The following is a 21,086-nucleotide window of genomic DNA, read 5'->3' on the forward strand; positions in this document are numbered from 1 at the left end:
TGGATGGATTGAGGGATAGATGGCTGGATGGATGGGTGCATGTTAAATTGGTAGATGGATGGATGGATGAAGAGATGGATTGAGGGATAGATGGATGGATGGATGGATGCATGTTAAATTGGTAGATGGATGGATGGATGAATAGCTGCGTGTGAAAATTGTAAACGAGTAATTAAATATAACTACAAATAAAAACGCAAAAATGAAAAGCTGCAACAAGATTTGGCAAAGCACACAAACAAACTCAGGAATGTGTATATACAGACTAACAAGACAAAATCAGACAAGAGACAAGTGGGGCGGAGCTAGAACAGAAGGAAAACAGGAAGCAGGAACTGGTAGAAATAAGGTGAGAAAGCTGGGGACAATAGGACCTACTGGCTCAAAGGTACGACCTTTTACATAAAGATGTCTGGCAAGTCCTGTTCTGTCACATGGCCTAAAAGACTTGTGCTTGTGCTACCCCTGGCAGGAAATAAAACAAAAACTTTGAACTTATATCTCAAATCCATCAGAGAACTTACACTCGATCACCACAGTACCACAATCAGTGACATGAGCAACATCAGGAATTGATGATTTGACTTTATTTATATTATCATGGAATATAAATCAATACTTCCCACCGTGGCCCTGTGTGTGCGGAGTTTGCGTGTTCTCCCCGTGCTGCGGGGGTTTCCTCCGGGTACTCCGGTTTCCTCCCCCAGTCCAAAGACATGCATGGTAGGCTGATTGGCGTGTCTAAAGTGTCCGTAGTGTACGAATGGGTGTGTGAGTGTGTATGTGAGTGTGCCCTGCGATGTATTGGCACCCTGTCCAGGGTGTACCCAGCCTCGTACCCGATGCTCCCTGGGATAGGCTCCAGGTTCCCCGTGACCCTGAAGAAGGAGTAAGCGGTATAGAAGATGGATGGATGGATGGATATAAATCAATACTTGAAATGTATTTCTTCCAGCAAATGTATTTAGACACTAAGCTCTAACATTTAATATCTGATCCTCCAGGCCGCCTGCGACGTTTTCTGTGTCGGCGACGACGTGAACATTGAAAAGGCGAACGATTCGCTGATTAGTAACGACCGCAGCTGGAAAAAGAGCAAGTTCCGCATGACATACACAGCTGAAGCGCCGACACTAACACAAGGTATAGTGCAGCCTCGGGATCCACCAAGACCACACACACACACACACACACACACACACACACACAGTGATTCTTCATTCCACGAAGCCAGTGTTTTGATTTTAATTATGAAGAGTTATTCAAAACCATCTAACATAATAACCTACATACTGACCCTGATGTGTGATGTTTTATTGATTAATACATTTTCATGTGAAATGTTAAACTGAACTGCTCGATACACGTCAACAGCAAGTTATGTGAGGTGCATGTTGTGGAGTCTTGAATAGAATTAAGTAGCTAGCAGATAGTATCCTTGGTTAGCTAGATTTTGTGACTTTAGTGTTATGTTACTATCTGAGTGAAGAGCAGAATTTGTTGACCAATAAACAAACAAACTATCAAGCAAATAAATAAACAAATCCACATTTATAGTTCAGAGTTTCGACTTACGCTTTAGAGATGCTTATTTATTTATTTATTTATTTTACTTTTTGCTCAGACACATCTGTATGCTAGAGTTCTGATTACAGATGGTGGTATTTGGCTATTCTGAATTAAAATGGTTGAATATCAATTTTGTGATATATTAAATCTTATGGCATTACTAATTCATAGCTCATTCGAAAAATATCTCCGTACCCTCACCATTCATTTTAACAGCGGGAATCTCCAACACGGTCGTACAATTTGCATGCGATTTGCATATCTCAAGTTGTATGAAAAGATCGTGTTTTCCTTTTTCAGAAACAGAATGAAAGCCAAACACGTCGTCATATTTATTTCGTTTTTAAATTCATATGATGTCGTGTCACTTGAGCCACACGAGTGTGTATTTTTATGGTGTGATGTTTAGAGTTTTTTTTGTTGATGGGTCTAGCTATATTATAACCTGTTGTGCCGTATGACGTCACCACTGACCCCTTTCTATGTTTACTGTCATTTACAGCAGAAATTAACCAACGTATACTTATTAAAGCTTGACAAAAATCACATCTATCGAAAGATCTCAAACTTACGGCTTCATATGACCGCTGTAACATATCAACATTTATATCAATTAGCATCTGTAATTTGGTCATTTGTGTCAGGAGTACAAATCAAAACCTGCTAGACAAAACGGGAGCTCAGACTATTATGCATGCTGTCTAAAGGATTCTTGAATGACAGCTATTTACATTTGGGTGTGTCATTTCCTGGTCTGTGCTCCAGAGTGGGTGGGTTGTGCAGATTAAAGTTAGCTATATGCTAGCTCCTTTTGTACAACACACTAGCTTGCGATTATAAGTGAGCTAGTATCTAAATCAGTGCTGGTGCCTGGCATGGGACTTTTCTTATCTGGTTATTCTCTTACAAGTTTATAATGCTACACTGTAAAACCGGATAAGTTCATTTACCTCAAAAAATTTGAGGAAACTAATTACCTCAAAAATTTTTCGTTGATAAATCAATTTCTTTAAGCCAAATACACTTAAATATAACAAAAATTCATTTTAAATTACAAAGTTTGAGTTCATTTTTGTTATATTTAACTGTATTTGGCTTAAAGAAATTGATTTATCAACTTAAAAATTTTGAGGTAATTAATTTCCTCAAATTTTTTGAGGTAAATGAACTTATCTGGTTTTACAGTGGGGTACAGAGCTTGCTAATTCAACTTAATCAGCAATAAAATAGCTCCAAAATGGATTTCCAAAGAATCTTCATACTTCCACACCTTCCTTTTATGGTGTAAAGAAATATATATATATATATATATATATATATATATATATATATATATATATATATATATTTTTTTTTTTTTAAAGGCAGGGCGGTCATTTTGAATTTCTTAAGTGGTTGTGTGCTTCAAGCTGTTGACTGAGGCTTGTATTCCCTCCTCAGCTCTTTACAGCATTCACAGGAAGAAGGTGTACGGTGCCAAGTTCCTGATGAGACAGAATCTTCAGAGTGTCAAGTCAAAGTAAGTGATCTGATTTCATGGCTGGTCCTCAGAGTACTTTAAAAGCATTAAGTGCGCTAATGCAGTGCGCACCAAAGAGACCGTCGGGTTCATGTTTTCCACACACTCACGTTGATAGCAAGCTGCGAGCTGTTCGCGACCTCTGTGAGGTGTAAGAGCGGTGTGCTTTCAGATCACGTTGCATTACCAGCACTAAGATCTAGCTCTGTCTTGTTGTTATGCGTTATACAATGTGTGAAACATGTAAAGTCTACACAGGTTGAAAGAGAAGCGGAAGAGAAAAAATTCCTAATGTTGTTTGAAAGCCTGAGGAATATCCTGAACTATTGCTTAGTAATAAATTCATCCTAAAAATGGTTTTAATGGTTTAATTTAGAAATCACTATATAGCTCAGAGCTAATGAGTTCGGGGTTTTTCAATAAAGTGGAATCCCATTGACGTTTTGTTTGTAGTCCATGCTAAATGTAATTAGATCAGTTTAGCCGAGGAGCCTTAGTAAATTTCTCAACATATTTTTCGTTGATATTATGGTCACTGAGTATTGAACTTTTCATTGTTCGTATTAATTATTTAGCAGCTACGTTCGGGGTCATTCCTATGTTCCCAGGGTCCTGTGTTACCCAGTTCACTATTCTGTTAACACACATTAAGTAAATTTCCCAAAGGTTTTCTGTATTCAGGACTCATGTTCCCAGATCCCTATTAACTTTATTACCTTTTAACTTTAAACACCAAAGACATATTTAAACGTATAACAACATACGTTAGTTTAAAATCCATCCTTCATCCAAACTTGAAATTTTTTGAAAGTTATGAACTACGGACATGCCAAACTCTCATTAGTGCTGCTCTAAGAATGGCTGTTGGTCTAAATTCATACATCCACACTGATTTAGTTCATTTACCTCAAAAAATCTGAGGAAACTAATGACCTCAAAATTTTTAAGTTGATAAATCAATTTCTCTAAGCCAAATACACTTAAATATCACAAAAATTTTACTCAAACTTGTTATATTTAAGTGTATTTGGCTTAAAGAAATTGATTTATCAACTTAAAAATTTTGAGGTCATTAGTTTCCTCAGATTTTTTGAGGTAAATGAACTATGCGTGAACAATACTGAAATGTGTTCTTACACTAAAGTGAAGAAATTCCATACTGTAGCCTATAAAACACATAAAAGGAACAAACTGTTAAGTATGAACATGTCCCAGCTCTTACTTATGTTGAAGCCTAACTCCAGCTTTAAATCACCATGTGTTCATTATGTGGCATATAAATCTTGGGAACACTGAGTAGGACCCTGGGAACATAGAAACTCTCCCGCTACGTTCTAGCTAGCATGATTGTTAGCTAGAATAAAAATGGTCACTTTATAGCTAGCTTATACTCTCTGTTTGTAAGTTACTATAAGTTTCCAGAAACAGCCTGAGGAATATTCCGAGCTAACAGAGGACATGTGGCTCTAATGCTTTCGTTGATTACTCCAGAAATGACCATTTTCTGACCGCTAATGTTGCGTTCGACACAAGGGTGCAAGTGGATGCTAAGTGTAAATACAGTGTAGTTTTAACTCGAGTCGTTTTTAGTAATGTATTAATTGATCAATTTCAGGTAAATCTTGATCATTTTGATGATTTTATTTTGTTTTCACTGTTATTATGCCTTTACATGGTCTTTATTAACAATGTGTGCGCTAAATAAATTAGCCTCAGCCATGAGCAAGTTTCTAGCATTAGTGTTCTTACGACTTTTAACTTTTAAACAGCGAGTGTGATGTGTGTTTGCAGATTTTTTTATTCTGTTGAATGCAACATTAGAACGTTGTTTACAAGAGAAAAATGAATATAATGGTAATGTTTTAACATGTTAACATCCCTACAACTACAAATGCGGCAGAGTTGACATCGGATCATTTTAAACCGTTACATAAAGATGAAGTTTGTTGGGGAAAAAACCCAATTCAGCAAACAAACAGCAGACAATCTTCTAGATCAAAAGGAGAGACGTTTATTCTTCTTCCGCAGAGGAAACACACCTCGGCAATACAGCAGCAGTGACTTATCACTTCAGCTGTATACCAGGAGTGAGCCCATGATCAGAGCAGGCACAGCTCTTTTAAAGTGATGTATAAACAATAGAACTCTCTATAGGTTTAAATATAATGAATATTCATAATTGTATAGAAAGGGCGTATTAATGATTTTACATCTCTTTAGTAGGCAATAACAGCTTCAGAGGTTCTTCCCTATAACCTTGAGCAACTAATCTGCACAGGAACACTCACTAGATGCACTAGTTCAATTCCAAGTTGCGAATTTAACTTATGTGAAAATTTGAAACGTCGCATAAAACATTTGCGAATCCCATGTGTTCAAAAGAATAAAATCGTCACTCCCGGGGAAACTGGCGCCTCTCGCTCTCCGAAATTGGTACTTTTTTGAGTCAATTATCCAAGCACATGATTTGTTGGGGCAAAGTCACCTGAGTTTTTTGATGTGCATCGAACAATTTATTCAGTAAATGTATAAAAACAAATCAAAAACGAATAACAAAAAAAAAATTATCCTCCTCAATTGAGTACGCAAGTTTTTTATGCGCATTTTTGGAGATTTTATTTGCATCCAGTGTTTTTTTTTTTCTTTCTAATGTGATATCCCAAAAAATACATGAATGGAAACTTAGCTATTGAAAGAACCATCATATAAAAACAAATTTTTTAAATGAAAGAGTTAACCCAGTGAAGCAAAATTCTCCAACAAACGTTACAACCAGGTGGTATGAAACACACGATGTTCAGAAGCAGATTTAGGTCTGTGTGAAGGACGAATTACGTACAAGAAATATCCAATTTTCTAGAGATAGCAATGAAAGTGATGTTTGAAGGATTTTGTTCAGGTAAGGTGCCACCAGGATGGTCTGTCCATTAAAACACAATAAAGCCCATTCTCATCCAATGATCATTTATTTGACAATAGCAGTGGTGGTATAAAGTCATGCACACAGCAATTCCAGGAAAAGGAATGTTTGCCTCAACTGCTTGCTACACACACACACCAAACATAGGTGGCTAATCAATGATTCATTGCAGCTGTGGAGACCTAGCTCCTCCCCCAACCAGACTACGTCATCTGAGTCAGTAAGAATTCTCAACAAGCAAATGTTGTCTGTAGTGAATCACGGTTTAATGATGTGCATTGATGTCTGCTGTTGCAAATACAACAAACAAATAAATAAATGTCTATTTCTGAACATTTTCTAACAAAGTACTCATAAAGGTTCTACAAACCTTTGCTGTAGGGACGGAATGACATCTTTCCTGATGATGCAGTGGACTGACTGTGCTCATTTTCAATCCAATGTTCCAATGACCCTGATTTGAGGTGGGGTTACATGAGAGAAGCATTTTTGTTCAGTGCTTACATTTTCATTCTCTAAGTGCAAAGTACAGAAACGCAGGAACACGGCTCATAATGCTGAACAGTGAGCCTCTTACAGTATATCAAGCTGAATACAAGAGCATTAACACAAGAAATATGGTATTCATGAAAATCTAGTTCGTGTCCTACAAGAGCGCCTGGGTTTATGTCAACTGAGGACGGTAATGTCATTGTTTAGCTACAAATAAAATAATTGCTGATGAGTTAGTAGAATTTTATATACAGATTTAGCTGTCGGGTTTAGATTTTGTTATTTATTTCAATTATACACATGAGTTTAATTAATTAATTATTTTTTTAAATTGTGAAACATGTTTGCTATCGATGAACAAATAAAACTAGCCAATCAATTAGGACCAACGTAATGACGCTCTTCAGAAGGAGGAAGAGTCCGTGTGTATCTATTGTAGAAGACTCGCTGCAATGGCCGAGCTGCATTGCTGGAGGATTTAGCGCATGCCGAGCTTAGGAGGTGCTTGGTCAATATTTTCAGACATTTTCAGACATTTTCAGCTCTCTGTGAGCTTTCTGAGTTTCGTATGGGTCACTAAATGTAAAAAAAAAAAAAAAATCAGTTGCTACCAAAACGTTTGGAAATCTAGAAGGAATTTTAGTTTCGTTTGACCAACGAAAACATTTACAGAACTTTATTAAAAGATAACGGAGGCCCATTAGCGGCGCTCTAACCATTCACAATTGCATGTTGTGTTCTCCTGACTCTTAGTCGATCTACTATCTACGTCCAGCTCCACGCCAACAACCACGAGAGTCTCAAATACCTGCCTGGAGACCATTTGGGCATCTTCCCCGGCAACAACGAAGACCTGGTGACAGCTCTGATCGACAAACTAGAGGATGCGCCTCCTGTCAATCAAATCGTGAGGGTGGAGTTTCTTGAGGAGAGGAACACAGCATTGGGTAATGACATAGTAGATGACAGGTAGATTCTTCATCACAGATTAGGCAAGTTAGTCAGTCCGAAGAGGATGCAAGGACCAAAGCTGATCGAATTCTCCTGAATAAGACACTACAGTTGGATGTGGTACATTTTGACAGAGACCAACTATTAAAAAATGTGTCTAATCGCCACTCTATACACAACCAGCCAAGATGGTGGACGTAAATTGACCTCTATACAAACCACGAATGTAGGAAATGTGCCAGGTATCAGGACAAAGTACAAAATATTAACATATTCAATGAAATTTATATCAGTTTACATGAAATAGAAAGACATGGAAGTTTTAATCTCATCAACCTCTCCTATTTCAAGAATTGAGAAGCAGAGAAGCTGTAAATGCAACCTGGAATTTCATTCTGCCAGTAGGTTAAATAATAAATGAATAAAGAGCATAATTATCTCAGCCTCTCAGCATGTAGAGCTGTCTAGATTCAAGAGTTAAGTGGTACATTTGTGTTCATTTATGTAAGGAATAAAACACGAGTCCGGGCGCTGCTATGGGAAAATAATCAACAGTGTCACTGTTACTGCCTGAAAGTTGATCATGTTGCTCTATCGGCACATCCCGAAGTGTTTTATTCCTCTTATACCACAGCGATATAATAACTAGTGATTATATTTTTAATAAATTAAATAAAGATACATCATTTTTTTTGTCCATTTATAGTTGCATTTAATGACAAGTTAGTTATTATCAACATGTTATCAGTTAAGTTATAGAAGATATAGAAGAACATTCATTCCCTCACCAGCGTCTCTCTTTATTTCTCTCTTGATTATTTTTCCCCCCAGACACCACAAATCCTTCCATCTTGAGAACTTTTTCCATGTTGGAAAAAAAAATATAATAAAAAATTTAAGTTACAGCTTTATCTTGAACTGTTATAACATATCACTGACACTGGAGACTCCTTATAAAAACTCTGAATAAATGCCTCCTTACCGTAAACTTCACCATATTAACAATTACAGACATTTTAAAAAGTCGGTTTATATTAAACGATAACATATTAGAATTAATCTAAACTTGTGACTCTCAGAGCTGCTGCTATAGAAAACTAATCAACACCTTCTGGCCAATCAGAATCGAGAATTCAACAGTAATATAATGGTATCTAATATGGTATAGTGTATTATGGTATAAGGGACAACATACTGTGCATCTTTGTCTCTTTTAAAGAACTGCAAATCAGAGATGCTGGAAATGCAACCTGCTAGTTGGCGTAAACATAAATTCATAAGGACCATAATTATCTCAGCCTCTCAGTATGTAGCACTGTCTAGATGCAGGAGGTCAGTCGCTCATTTGTGTTTATTTATTCAATAATTAAATACAGTCTAGACAGAAATGCAAAGGGCAGGCCCAGGCACGATCCCCTCATCTCAGACGTACACATTATAGAAGTGTATGAAAGCATATCTGACTCTTAACCATTTGATGTTGCTCTCAATGCAAGTGATATTAGGACTGTCTTTCTTCTTTGCAGTCTTGAACATAACTTTACTCTCCTCCATTTACTCTCCTCCACAGGAGTGATCAGTAACTGGATGGATGAGAATCGGATTCCTCCGTGCACCATTTATCAAGCGTTTAAATACTTTCTGGACATCACGACCTCTCCCAGCCCTCTGCTTCTGCAACAGTTCGCTCTTTTGGCCACCAACGAGAAACAGAGGAAGCGACTAGAAGTGCTCAGCAAGGTAGGAAGAACAAACGCAAACAAACGATCAAACAACGCATGCAATGCGATCATAGTTCAATCTCGCAAAAACCTCTTGAAAGAGTGTTGTGTGGGGTTTTTTGTATTTTTTTTTTATTTTCAGCCTAATTTGCCAGTTTTACTCGTTTCATTAATGTATTCCGATCCGTTGTCCGACACTTCCTCTGCGCGCGGCTAAAGACGCTGCCGCCTCCGCCGCACATGACTCCGGCTTTGCTTTTCAAATTAGCAGCAATTTTCTCAGTCAGATCCTTCATTACCCCTCCAACTGTCTCGCTTCCCCTTGCCAATCACTCAGTGTCAATGCCATTTTCTGCTGCCTCAGAAATATTTCCCTCTCACTTCCTCCCACTGTAACGCGGGCTTTGCAGTTCGGCGCAGTGTTGCTAAAAATGGCTGCCAAGGCTCTGAGTCACCCCCATTCTGGTTCAGCTGACTCTGAAGGAAAGGACTGAATGATTGGTAAAGGGAACATAGAGGGAAAGAGAAAAGCCAAAGCGATGGGAATGGCTGGAGAGGAGCAGAGAATGAATATGTTCACTCCTGCAGCATGCATGTTGCAGAGGACTGCAAGAGCTGTCTATGAATGATTATATTATTATAGGCTCATTTTAGGCTTGCCTTCAATTCTGTATGATTCAAAGACACATTTTGAACATTTAAGGTTAATCCCAGAGCACATTGACCCAAACTTCAACCAACTTGAACTGGTGTGTTTGTAAAATGTTCTCCTCTGTTTGTGCTAGTGGTTCAAAAGCCTACAAATTAATTGTGTTCATTATTCTTGTATGTGCTGCACTGATGTATATTATTTATATACAATGGTCAAGGCTCTGGGTTAGTGATCAGAAGGTCGGGAACTCAAGACCCAGCACCACCAAGCCAGACCCTTAACCCTATATACTCCAAGGTTGCCATAGCCTGCTCTCTGACCCCAGCTTCCTAACAAGCTGGGATATGCAACTGATCAGAATGTGTGGATTAATTTTCTATAAGAGCGACTCCGACAGTAGTGCTCACTGTAATGCAAATTACAGGTTTATATTAATAAGTTAAGCTTCTTTTTTTTATAAGGTATCATTTCTATAATAACACATTGACTTGTATGCTGGACACTGCACATATAGTAAACAGATTAAAAGGAAACGTGTCGATGTTTAAGAAAGACAGATGGAAGGAGTCTCTTCCATTTTTGGAAGGAGTCTCCAGTGTCAGCGCTTTGTAACAGTCAGACACAGAGGTAAAGCTGTAACAGGATTCTTAGTAACGTGACAAGCTGCATTTTTGTAGTACGTGAAGAAAGAAAAAATGTTGAACAACTTCGACCAACGTTGATTTTTCTGTAACAGCACACCCTGTCATGTCATAACTGTGATTTATTCTTTTTCTAAATTGTTTTTTTTGGTGCTTTTTTTAATAGAATTTTTTTTAAACTTGTGTAAAAATATCCATCGATCCATCCATCCATCCAATTTCTTCTGCTTATCTGGGTCCAAGTCGCAGGGTCAGCAGTCTAAGCAGGGACCTCCCTCTCCCTACCCACTTCCTCCAGCTTCTCCACAGAGATGCCCAGACACTCCCAGGCTAGACAAAAGATTGAATCTTTCCATCTAATCATCGGTCTGTCCCAGGGTGTTCTCCCCATTGGACATGCCTGAAACACCTCCTCAGGGAGGCATCCAGAAGGCTTCCTAGCTACAGTAGATGCCCGAACTACCTTAACTGGCTCCTTTTGATGCAGAGGAGCAGCGACTCTACCTTGAGCTCCGCCCGAATGTCCGAGCTCCTCACCCTATCTCTAAGGCTGAGCCCAGCCACCCTGCAAAGGAAGCTCATTTGCGCCACTTGTATCCGCGACCTCATTCTTTCGGTCACTAATGTACAGTAGGTGAGGGTTAGGACGTAGCTTGACCGGTAAATCGATAGCTTTGCCTTTTGGCTCAACTCTTTGCCAGGACAGACCGGTACAATGTACGCATAACTGCTGATGCTGCACCGATCCGTCTGCAACCGGAAACAGTAAATGTATAACCTTACCAATGTGTACACACGCTTTTGGCATGTGTCCCAAATTCCAAAAAACTTGAATGCTTTTCAGTGATATCACCACAGAGTTAAGTGCTCCAATCAGATTTAAGGCATAATTCCTTGTTCATAAATACATGTGAAGTCCTTTCCAATAAAGTCATGAGTGTGTTTTGGCTACAAAAAGTGGTGTGTTGGTGTGGGAGAAGAACGGACAATAGATGCGTTGGCGCTTTTTGGGCACAATGCCAATTGTGAAGCTGAGGACTTCACCACAAGGGCTTTTTGGCTCATGATGATGACAGACATATGATCCATGTTCAAATCCAGAGGGTCATCCTCTTGGAGCTGTGTTTTAAATTGGAGCCAGTGTGGAAGATATAATCGCTGTGCAAGCACCTGAGAATACTGGGTCTATTTATATGCATATGAGCTCATGACAGAACAAAGCGGGTATGTTAAGTACTGTACCATTCATATTTATGGAGGGAAATCGGACTAAAGTTTTTCAAGGCTGAAGAAACAGTTACTTAAGTGAAGTATTTCGATAGCGTGGCTTGCAAAAGTATTCCAACCCCCTGGAATCGGTCAGATTCCAAATACAAATACAAGACAGGCCAACAGTCACTCTGAAGGAGTTACAGAGTACAGTGGCTGAGAGTGGAGTAAAGGTGCACCAGACAACCATTTCAAGAGCTCTGCATAATTGAGGACTGAATGGGAGGCGTGGATAGAAAATCAATCACTGCTCAAGAAGAACCATACTTCACTAGGCCATGAGAGTGACCAGTGAAGATGTGTGGTTTTGGTTTGATGAGACCCAGATTGAGATACAGTATTTGGGAAAGTGCTATGTGTGCCGCAAATTAAAAGCAAGCCATCAAGTACCTTAAATAACACCATCCCTAAAGTGAAATATGGTTGTGGCACCATCATGCTCTGGGGACACTTTTCATCCTGAGAACCTGTGTTTTTTATCAAAATTGAAGGGAGAATTGATGGAGCAAAATACAGATTAAAAATACTAATAAAAATAAAAAACTAAAGGTTTGGAGAAGGAGTCAGTGAAAACATAAAGGTGTCACAGTTCAAATCTGAATCCCATTGAGAATCTGTGGCACACAACAAAATTGCACTCAACAAACTGCATCCAACCAACCTGAAGAACCCGGAGCAAATCTGCCAGGAAGAATGGGTGAAAATCACTCTCAAACATCGCAAAGCAGACTTAAAGCTGGTGTTGCAGCAAATCAAGGTTCTACCAAGTATTAGTATGAAGGTGTTTAATACAAATATTAAATTAAAATTAAATACAAAAATTGTCCTAAGTGTCATCCAGAGTTTAGAATGTTGTTCAATGTGCTAGCGTTTAAATGAGAATGTTTCTCAAAAAAAATACGTAAATAGCAAACACACAAACAAATAAATACAATGATGTTCACGGTGTTCTATCACACTGTCGTGTTTGTGTGTATGCAGGGTCTACAGGAGTATGAAGAGTGGAAGTGGTACAATAACCCCACCATGGTGGAGGTTTTAGAGGAGTTTCCATCTCTGCAGGTGCCCTGTACACTTCTCCTTACCCAGCTACCCCTGCTCCAGCCGCGCTACTACTCCATCAGTTCTTCACCAGACCTCCACCCAGGCGAGATCCATCTCACCGTGGCTGTGGTCTCCTACCGCACTCGGGGTAAGACCGTTTGAACCTCGCAAACTCTTACAGACGTCCATTGGATTTAGAGAGGGGTTGTCCGAAATGGTAAAACAAAACAAAACAAAAAATAGAATCTCACACACACAAAAACACAAAACAAAACAACTAGGTATTCACTACGAAGGAGTGAACTAATAAATAAGATGGTTCATTTTTTGGCAATACGTACTATCCAGTTAAGTGAGAAATATCCCTGTCAACCTATAAAGCTATAATTAAGTAAATTTAGAATACATAGATCAATGTAACAAAAAATGGCACTTCTAAACTCTTATACGCCCATTGAACCTGTCACTGAGTCCAGACTGCTGTTCTTGGAACTTAGCAATTACTGGCAATTTTACATGAAGTGCAATACGCTAAGAGCCTTCTCACTTTCAGCAGCTCTTTTGCCAGAAACTGGATCATTTAGTTGATTTGTTACGACTGATTTGATCAAAATAAAGATGGTAATCATCTCTCGCACTTATGAGGTGACCTCTCGCACTCCTCCACTCGTTCTCCTCGCCCTTCTCACTAAATGCATTGTAAACATCAAATGATGTACATAATAGCATAATTGCCGGTTAAATTATAGCCATCCCAATCCATCTGAGATATGCTCCGTGAGACCCCAGCTGGCTTAATCACTAGGCATCAGATCTGTGCTGGAGAGGTGTTCAGTCAAACAAGTGTATGTTTAATTCTGTGCAGACGGAGCCGGTCCCATACACCACGGAGTGTGCTCGTCCTGGCTCAACAGCTTGGAGGCGGACGAAATGGTGCCGTGCTTCGTCAGAGGGTAACGATCTTTTCCATATCGGTGATATGTCTACTTTGGATTGTTTTCTGTTGAAGGAGCAGTTCTCTCCAATTGACCCACCTGGTCTATTGAAACCACAACAAATGCTTTTTAATTTGCCACCCACTGTGGGTGGAGCTAATTTCAGGACTGGAAATATTAGCCATTTCCTAAATACTGCTTGGTTAAAAAAAAAAGTGTAAAGATTTTTATAACTGCACCCGTAACGTAGCCAAATAATCTGAATTTTGTGATCAGTACATAAATATACAGCCTTTAAGTGTTGGAGATGAACAGTAAAATTAGTCATCACAGCTTAATAAATCAGATTTGTTATTTGTTTGACGATGAGAAGTTTGCGTTCATTTCCAGAGCCCCAACCTTCCGCATGCCAAAGGACAGCAAAGTCCCATGCATCCTTATTGGACCAGGAACAGGCATCGCCCCTTTCAGAAGCTTCTGGCAACAGAGACTTTACGACCTTGAAAATAAAGGCAAGTTTTAAACCTGAAATTCCCTTGAGCATCCATGACACAGTTTCTAGAAAGTACACAGTCATGATGCGACTAAGAATAAGTGCTTTATGGATCTCATCAAACAGGCATCAAGTCTTGCCCAATGCTCCTGGTGTTCGGTTGTCGACAATCGCAAATGGACCACATCTACAAGGAGGAGACCATCCAGGCCAAGAACAAGGAAGTGTTTCAAGAACTCTACACTGCGTACTCACGAGAGCCTGGAAGACCAAAGGTAAAAACATAAAGAAATACTGAGAAGAATTTTCAAAGGCCTGTGAAATTCAGTGAAATATGCAGTAATTCTGTTCATTTCAAGATGATTAAACTGGACTAGAGTAGCTGTGCTCCTTTATAGAGACAACTGGCTTGGTAACTGTATGGTTCAAAGGTCCCGGTCTTTTTGGGGGCATTTTAACTGAAAGGAATCCTTGGTAGGTTTCAGATTAAAGAACACCCGTGACTGTAGTTGGGGTGTTGGTATAGTGTAACTGTTATTATACGGAAATTGTAACATTTGTTTCAAAAGCGGGGCGCACGGTGACTTAGTGGTTAGCATGTTCGCATCACACCTCCAGGGTCGGGGGTTCGATTCCCACCGTGGCCCTGTGTTTGCGGGGTTTGCATGTTCTCCCCGTGCTGCGGGGGTTTCCTCCGGGTAATCCGGTTACCTCCCCCAGTCCAAAGACATGCATGGTAGGCTGATTGGCGTGTCCAAAGTGTCCGTAGTGTGTGAATGTGTATGTGATTGTGCCCTGCGATGGATTGGCACCCTGTCCAGGGTGTACCCTGCCTTGTGCCCGATGCTTCCTGGGATAGGCTCCAGGTTCCCCATGACCTATACCAGCGGTATAGAAGATGGATAGATGGATGGATGTTTCAAAAGCACTGCTCACTTATTTATTTTAGTTCTGATGATTTAGGAACACCTACAGCCATCATCATGGATGAGCATATGTTCACACAGGCACCTTCCAACACGCAACAAACCAGAATGTACCGGGAAAAAGTTCTGAATTTACTAAAAATATGTTTAAAAATGAATATGTAGTTGTGTAACACTACTTGATCACTTGTGTCCTCAAACTGTCCTAGTTGCTTTTGTGCTCATTCTGGTTTGGATTGAGTGTTGTTCTGGTCTTGTCCCCATACACGTCCCTGTACAACCAATCTGTACAGTATTGCAGTTTCACACAATGTGCAATTGATTTGTTCATGTTACGTTAGCTGGCTTGTTTTAACCTCAGAACAGCTTTTGGCTATCTCCAAACTAAGCTAAGCTAACAAGCTAGGAGACCATTTTCAATTCATTTACTTTTGTAAACATACTCCTCAGCTGGAGTGACAGTTTGGAAAGCCATGCCATATTTGTCGAGCCACTTGTGCACTTAAAAGGATTATGGGATTTGCTACGCTAAGATGGAGACCCAATACCATTCTCATATGTGGTCAGAATAATCAACCTCGTACAGGTTCTAAATGAGACGTCTTTCTGAAATGCTGCCTATACAGGTAACTGTTTTCATATTGGAACACGTGTCCAATACGAGTGTCCTTGTATAACACGGGCAAGTTTGATATAGTCTGAAAAATATGAGCGCTTTGAAGAAAACAACACCATGAAATGTGACCGAATGAAAGATACAGGTGTCTCATTCACAGTATAAAATTGTTGAATGGGAACAGTGATGATGCAAAAGGTCTTCTCTTCAGTGTAATATATATGGTCTTATCACCAACACTGACACTTTCAAGGTTTTCATTACCATCTTTCTCCCTTTCTATCTTCACATCTTCTTTTTCTTCCTCAGAAATATGTTCAGGACGTCCTTCGCGAGCAGTTATCTGAGACGGTGTATCGATATTTGAAAGAGGAGGGGGGACACATTTACGTGTGTGGGGACGTGACCATGGCTGGAGACGTGCTGAAGACCATCCAGCAGATCATCAAACTACACGGCAACATGCCTCTGGAGGATGCTGGGTTCTACATCAGCAAACTGAGGGTCAGATCTGCTTCAGATTGCTAGTTTAATTGATCTTCCAGAGTAATTGTGTTAAATGTATTAGCAGTGCATGGAGCCAAATGTAATAATTACATCCATATGAATGCAGGAAAAATAAGAGTCATTTATTGTGTCGGTGTCGGTGTCGGTGCTTAGTGGTAACCGGGCGACTACCTCTTCTTGATATTTGATTAAAGTAGTTTACTGTTTGGGTGTAAAGATACACTGCTCTGTCTCAGTCCTTGCAACATAGCTGTGATGGAGGTGTGGCTTCTATGCCTGTTATGCTGCATTTGACTAAAGGTTGTAACTCGTAATTTCAGACGTCTGACTAGAAAAAACGCCCCACTACTTGTTAACTCAGTCACACACACAGTCTTCTCAACTTGGAGTTCAGCATGTGACATCAAATCAACATGGCTGCTCACAGCATTTGCAGAAAATAACGTAGCACTTTTTACTTTTAAATTAATTGTGTGGATTATGTGGCCTCTGTGTTTGGCAATCCACTGAAGGAGGTGTGGCCTCTGTGTGGTCAGTCCCGCTGAAGGAGGTGTGGCCTCTGTGTTTGTCAGTCCCACTGAAGGAGGTGTGGCCTCTGTGTTTGTCAGTCCCACTGAAGGAGGTGTGGCCTCTGTGTTTGTCAGTCCCACTGAAGGAGGTGTGGCCTATGGGTTTGTCAATCCCACTGAAGGAGGTGTGGCCTCTGTGTTGGTCAGTCTCACTGAATGACGTGTGGCCACTGTGCTGGTCAGTCTCACTGAAGGAGGTGTGGCCTCTGTGTTGGTAAGTCCCACTGAAGGAGGTGTGGCCTCTGTGTTGGTCAGTCTCACTGAAGGAGGTGTGGCCTCTGTGTTGGTCAGTCCCACTGAAGGAGGTGTGGCCTCTGTGTTGGTCAATCCCACTGAAGGAGGAGTGGCCTCTGTGTTGGTCAGTCTCACTGAAGGAGGTGTGGCCTCTGTGTTGGCCAGTCCCACTGAAGGAGGTATGGCATTTATGCCTTTCAGTCCCAAGGATGATGTGGCCTCTCTACCCGATATTTGCATTGAAGGAGGTGTGCCCTTTTGCCTTTCAATCTAACTGAAGGAGGCGTGGCCTATTTGCTCTCAATTGTTAAACTGCTTCACATATTTTTCTGATTTAAAATCAAACTGTTTGCACAAAAATATCACATTATATCACAGTGCTTCAAAACAGCTGTAAATCATATCATATTGAATCTTTCGCTGCTTATAATCTTTTATAAATGACAATGTTATTGTGTAATTTCACAACCCGTGAACCTAGTTTAATAAGAGAAGCAGAATTTGTGACATAGGCTTGTGTCTCTTCATATCTTATGCAGGATGAAAATCGTTACCACGAAGACATTTTTGGCGTTACTCTGCGTACTTACGAGGTGACGAACCGGCTGAGGTCAGAGTCCATCGCGTACATCGAAGAGAGCAAGAAAGACTCAGATGAGTAAGTGTTTCTCTTTCTTTAGTCTGGTTCAATATCTCATTTGTTCTATTTCACATGATGCTGACAGGTCTACGTTTACCGTCCACGAGGTTCTATTGTAACGGACTATATATGCTAGCGTGTTACACCACAACGTAACAATAGGATATATTGTCCTTCTTAATATGGCTGAAATATTGCACGTGGAAGTTAGAGAAGTTATAGTTGCAGCTACGTGTAATTAAAGTGTAATTTTACATGTTGTGAGATTTTCTTAGTACTTTGTCAACATATTGAAGGGAACCGATTATATTCCTGACGAAAAAAATTCATTATCTTTCTAAACTAAATGACAAATTAGCTAGCTTTTTCAATAACTAGCTTGTGCATAGTGCCACTTTTCCAGTTGCTAGGATTTGTCCACAACTAGCATTTTCCATGGATTCCTACTAGTATCCGCAGAGTATATATCTTGCCCCTGCGTTAGAAACCTGGAGGAAGGAGGGGAATGTGTTTCCAGTAGGAGTGCTCTGCGCTCTTGACATAAGCACAGCTACCTCCGAAGCCTCATGTTAGCCGTAACTATAGAAACAGTGATGGAGAACAGTGCTGTCGAGTAGAACAGTGCTGTAACAGGATTAGTGCTGAGCGAGTGGCTCCTTTACGGCAGCTGTCTCGCTTGTGCCGGCGCAGATAAGAGCTTGTTCACCCGGCACTCTTTGTGAGAGCTTGCGCGCCGAACGCAGCAATTAGCGCGTACCCCCGTGCTTCCTGTGAGACGAGTCACTTCAAAGTCCTCGCACTGGCGGATGAACCTTGTTTTAATTGTCCTCTTTTCTTTTGTCTTTTGTTTATTGCAGGGTGTTTTGTTCATAAAGCCCCGTTTTGTTATCGGATTTCCGGAGTTCAGGAGCAACAATGAAAAAGGACCCCCCCACCCCGAAAAAGAAAAAAAAAAAAGACAGAAAACAAAAACAACTGCTACTTAAGAAAACTGTGCCAACTTTGTCTTTTTTTTTTCAGGTTCTTATGTTTTGACTCTTTGGTAGTTTTTACTGCATTTGTGTGGTCGGAATTAACATTTATAATATTAATTACTTTTTTTTCTTTCTTTTCTTCGCTGGGAATTTTTCCGGAATGCACTTTTTATCTCATGTATCGTTATGTACATGTCGTTTTTTTCCCCCCCTTCTTCTTTATAAATAAGCCGTGCACATCAGGCGCCTGAATTCAATCTGCCTATTGTGGATGCATGACCGAGACCCCACGATGTCAAGTCCTGATATATTATCATGTATAAACATAAGTATTATGTGTTGGTGATAAATGGTTTAGCTTTGAGTTTAGTCACTGTGCGCATCATATCGTGTATGGATCAGGAACTACAAATGCCACCACTGATAGAGTGTTTTATCAATGCTGATTTAAATGCATGCTCTGTGATTTCCGATTGAAATAGTGGCAGCTTCAGCACCGATGCTAGATCTTCATCACAAATGAGTGCATTCAACCAAACTGGAGTGCAACAGAACCATTTCGTAAAAGAAAAGAAAAAAAAATCTGCTCTTTTGTTAGTCAGCATATTGTGTCTGGTTCGAGTCGGTCGTCTGTGAAAGAAAGGTGAAGGGATGGAGGAAGAAAAATCTAGCGTTTTCTGCCAGGCTGAGATTTCCATCTCAGAATGGCATTATTTGTGTCAAACGCTTTTGTGATACATTTGCACGTTGTCTATGTGTTTTCTCGGATTTGTCTCAGTCGTTCTTTTTTTTTTTTTTTTAAAAAAACAAAGAACTGAAAGAATAGTAAGTAATACTTTACTTAAGCACAGTGTCCATACACAACTCGTACATAAACTTTTTATGACGATTAACATAAAATTGCATATGCATTTATAAAGCATTCCAACAGCATTATTTGACCTCAAGGCTGCTTCTGTCGAGTAATGGATTCTTACAAAATTAAGGTTGTCCCAGGCATTTTTGAGGATATTTACTATTATTTTCTACAAAGCCCTGTTGAATTCTTGACTCTAATTGGTCAGAAGGTGTTGATTTCATTTTCTATTACAGCGTCTCTAAAAAGTTTCGCTCTAATATGTTCTTTCTATAGTAACAGCTCATTTACATGGACTTGTACGGCTCCACATAATCTAAGCTTACTAATAAGTGTTTAAAAAAAAAAAAAGTGCCCTTATTTAACAAAGAAAACGTTTCATTGTTGATATGGTAAAGTTTTCTGTTAGGACTCGTTTATTTAACATGTATGGAAGGAGCTCTCCAGTGTTTTTTCCTCCTGTGGTGTAAGAGGAATAGAACACTTCGGGATGTACTGTTAGTGGAAAAATAATGAGCGATGGAGAGGTGTGATAGGAAGGGGGAACAGAACACCTTGTCATGTTTTATTCCCTACATAGAAGGTAATGTCAGCTGACTGTAGGTTGTAGGTCAGTGTTCAGGCATGATAACCTGCTTTACAACACAATCATGTAGCAGAGCATCAATCATTACGATGTAATAACCGAGTTATGTATATCGTCTCTGTCCATTATGTAAAAAAGTTCTTCATATCTCTGCTTTTAAGATTTGCTTTTAGTTATACTACACAGTGTCTGTCACTACATCAGTATGAATTTGTTTTTGATGCCATCATCATCATCATCATCATCATTATTATATGACTCCTATATAGAGTCCCGTCCGAAACTATTGGCTCGGCAAGGTCAATTCATTTGTTTTTGCTGTAGACTGAAGACATTTGGGTTTGAGATCAAAAGATGAATAAGAGAAGATAGTTTAGAATTTCAGTTTATATTTCCTGGTATTTATATGTAGACGTGTTAAACGACATAGAACACAGCACGTATCAAACCACCCAATTTGTAGGTGAGCAAGAATGTTTTTTTTTTTTGGAACATGTGACTGACAGGCGTTTCTTGTTACCCAGGTGTGTCCTGTTAGATTGATTTTTTTTAAACGGTAAATAGCTCTGAACATCTACTCTTGGTTTTAGCCTTCAATTTCTGCTGTGAAGACTGCATATGTTGTTAAAAAGGATAAGCCGACATGAAGAGCAGAGAGCTGTCTATGGGAGAAAGGCAAGCCAAATTTGAAGCTGAGAAAAGATGGAAAATCTATCAGTGCCATTGCACAAACATTGGGCGTAGACCATATGACAATTTGGAATGTCCTGTAAAAGAAAGAAACCACTGGTGCACTGAGTAACAGACAGTGAATGGGTGAGTTAAGGAAAATAACAACAGCTGATGACAGAAACATTGTGAGAGCTGTGAAGATAAATCCAAATACAACAGTCAGTGACATCACCAACAATCTCCACAGGGCAGGGGTGAAGGTCTCACAATCCACCGTTCAAAGAAGACTTTGATAGCAGA

At 39.7% G+C, this 21,086-nt stretch overlaps 1 protein-coding gene across 1 annotated transcript in view; it reads left to right on the forward strand.

Moving 5' to 3' along the window:
* The window catches only part of nos1 (nitric oxide synthase 1 (neuronal)), a 58,774-nt gene extending 39,307 nt beyond the window's left edge, over nucleotides 1–19,467 (forward strand). Inside the window, exons 19-29 of the mRNA XM_053654144.1 lie at nucleotides 1,005–1,143; nucleotides 3,010–3,088; nucleotides 7,254–7,447; nucleotides 9,022–9,191; nucleotides 12,716–12,926; nucleotides 13,644–13,731; nucleotides 14,104–14,225; nucleotides 14,333–14,481; nucleotides 16,058–16,252; nucleotides 17,598–17,716; nucleotides 18,556–19,467. Coding sequence (XP_053510119.1) covers nucleotides 1,005–1,143; nucleotides 3,010–3,088; nucleotides 7,254–7,447; nucleotides 9,022–9,191; nucleotides 12,716–12,926; nucleotides 13,644–13,731; nucleotides 14,104–14,225; nucleotides 14,333–14,481; nucleotides 16,058–16,252; nucleotides 17,598–17,716; nucleotides 18,556–18,571 — 1,482 coding nt within the window. The 3' untranslated portion in view covers nucleotides 18,572–19,467. The remainder of the gene's footprint in view (nucleotides 1–1,004; nucleotides 1,144–3,009; nucleotides 3,089–7,253; nucleotides 7,448–9,021; nucleotides 9,192–12,715; nucleotides 12,927–13,643; nucleotides 13,732–14,103; nucleotides 14,226–14,332; nucleotides 14,482–16,057; nucleotides 16,253–17,597; nucleotides 17,717–18,555) is intronic.
* The last annotated feature ends 1,619 nt before the right edge of the window (nucleotides 19,468–21,086 follow it).

Source organism: Ictalurus furcatus, chromosome 22 (genome assembly GCF_023375685.1).
Source record: "Ictalurus furcatus strain D&B chromosome 22, Billie_1.0, whole genome shotgun sequence".
Classification (NCBI taxonomy): domain Eukaryota; kingdom Metazoa; phylum Chordata; class Actinopteri; order Siluriformes; family Ictaluridae; genus Ictalurus; species Ictalurus furcatus.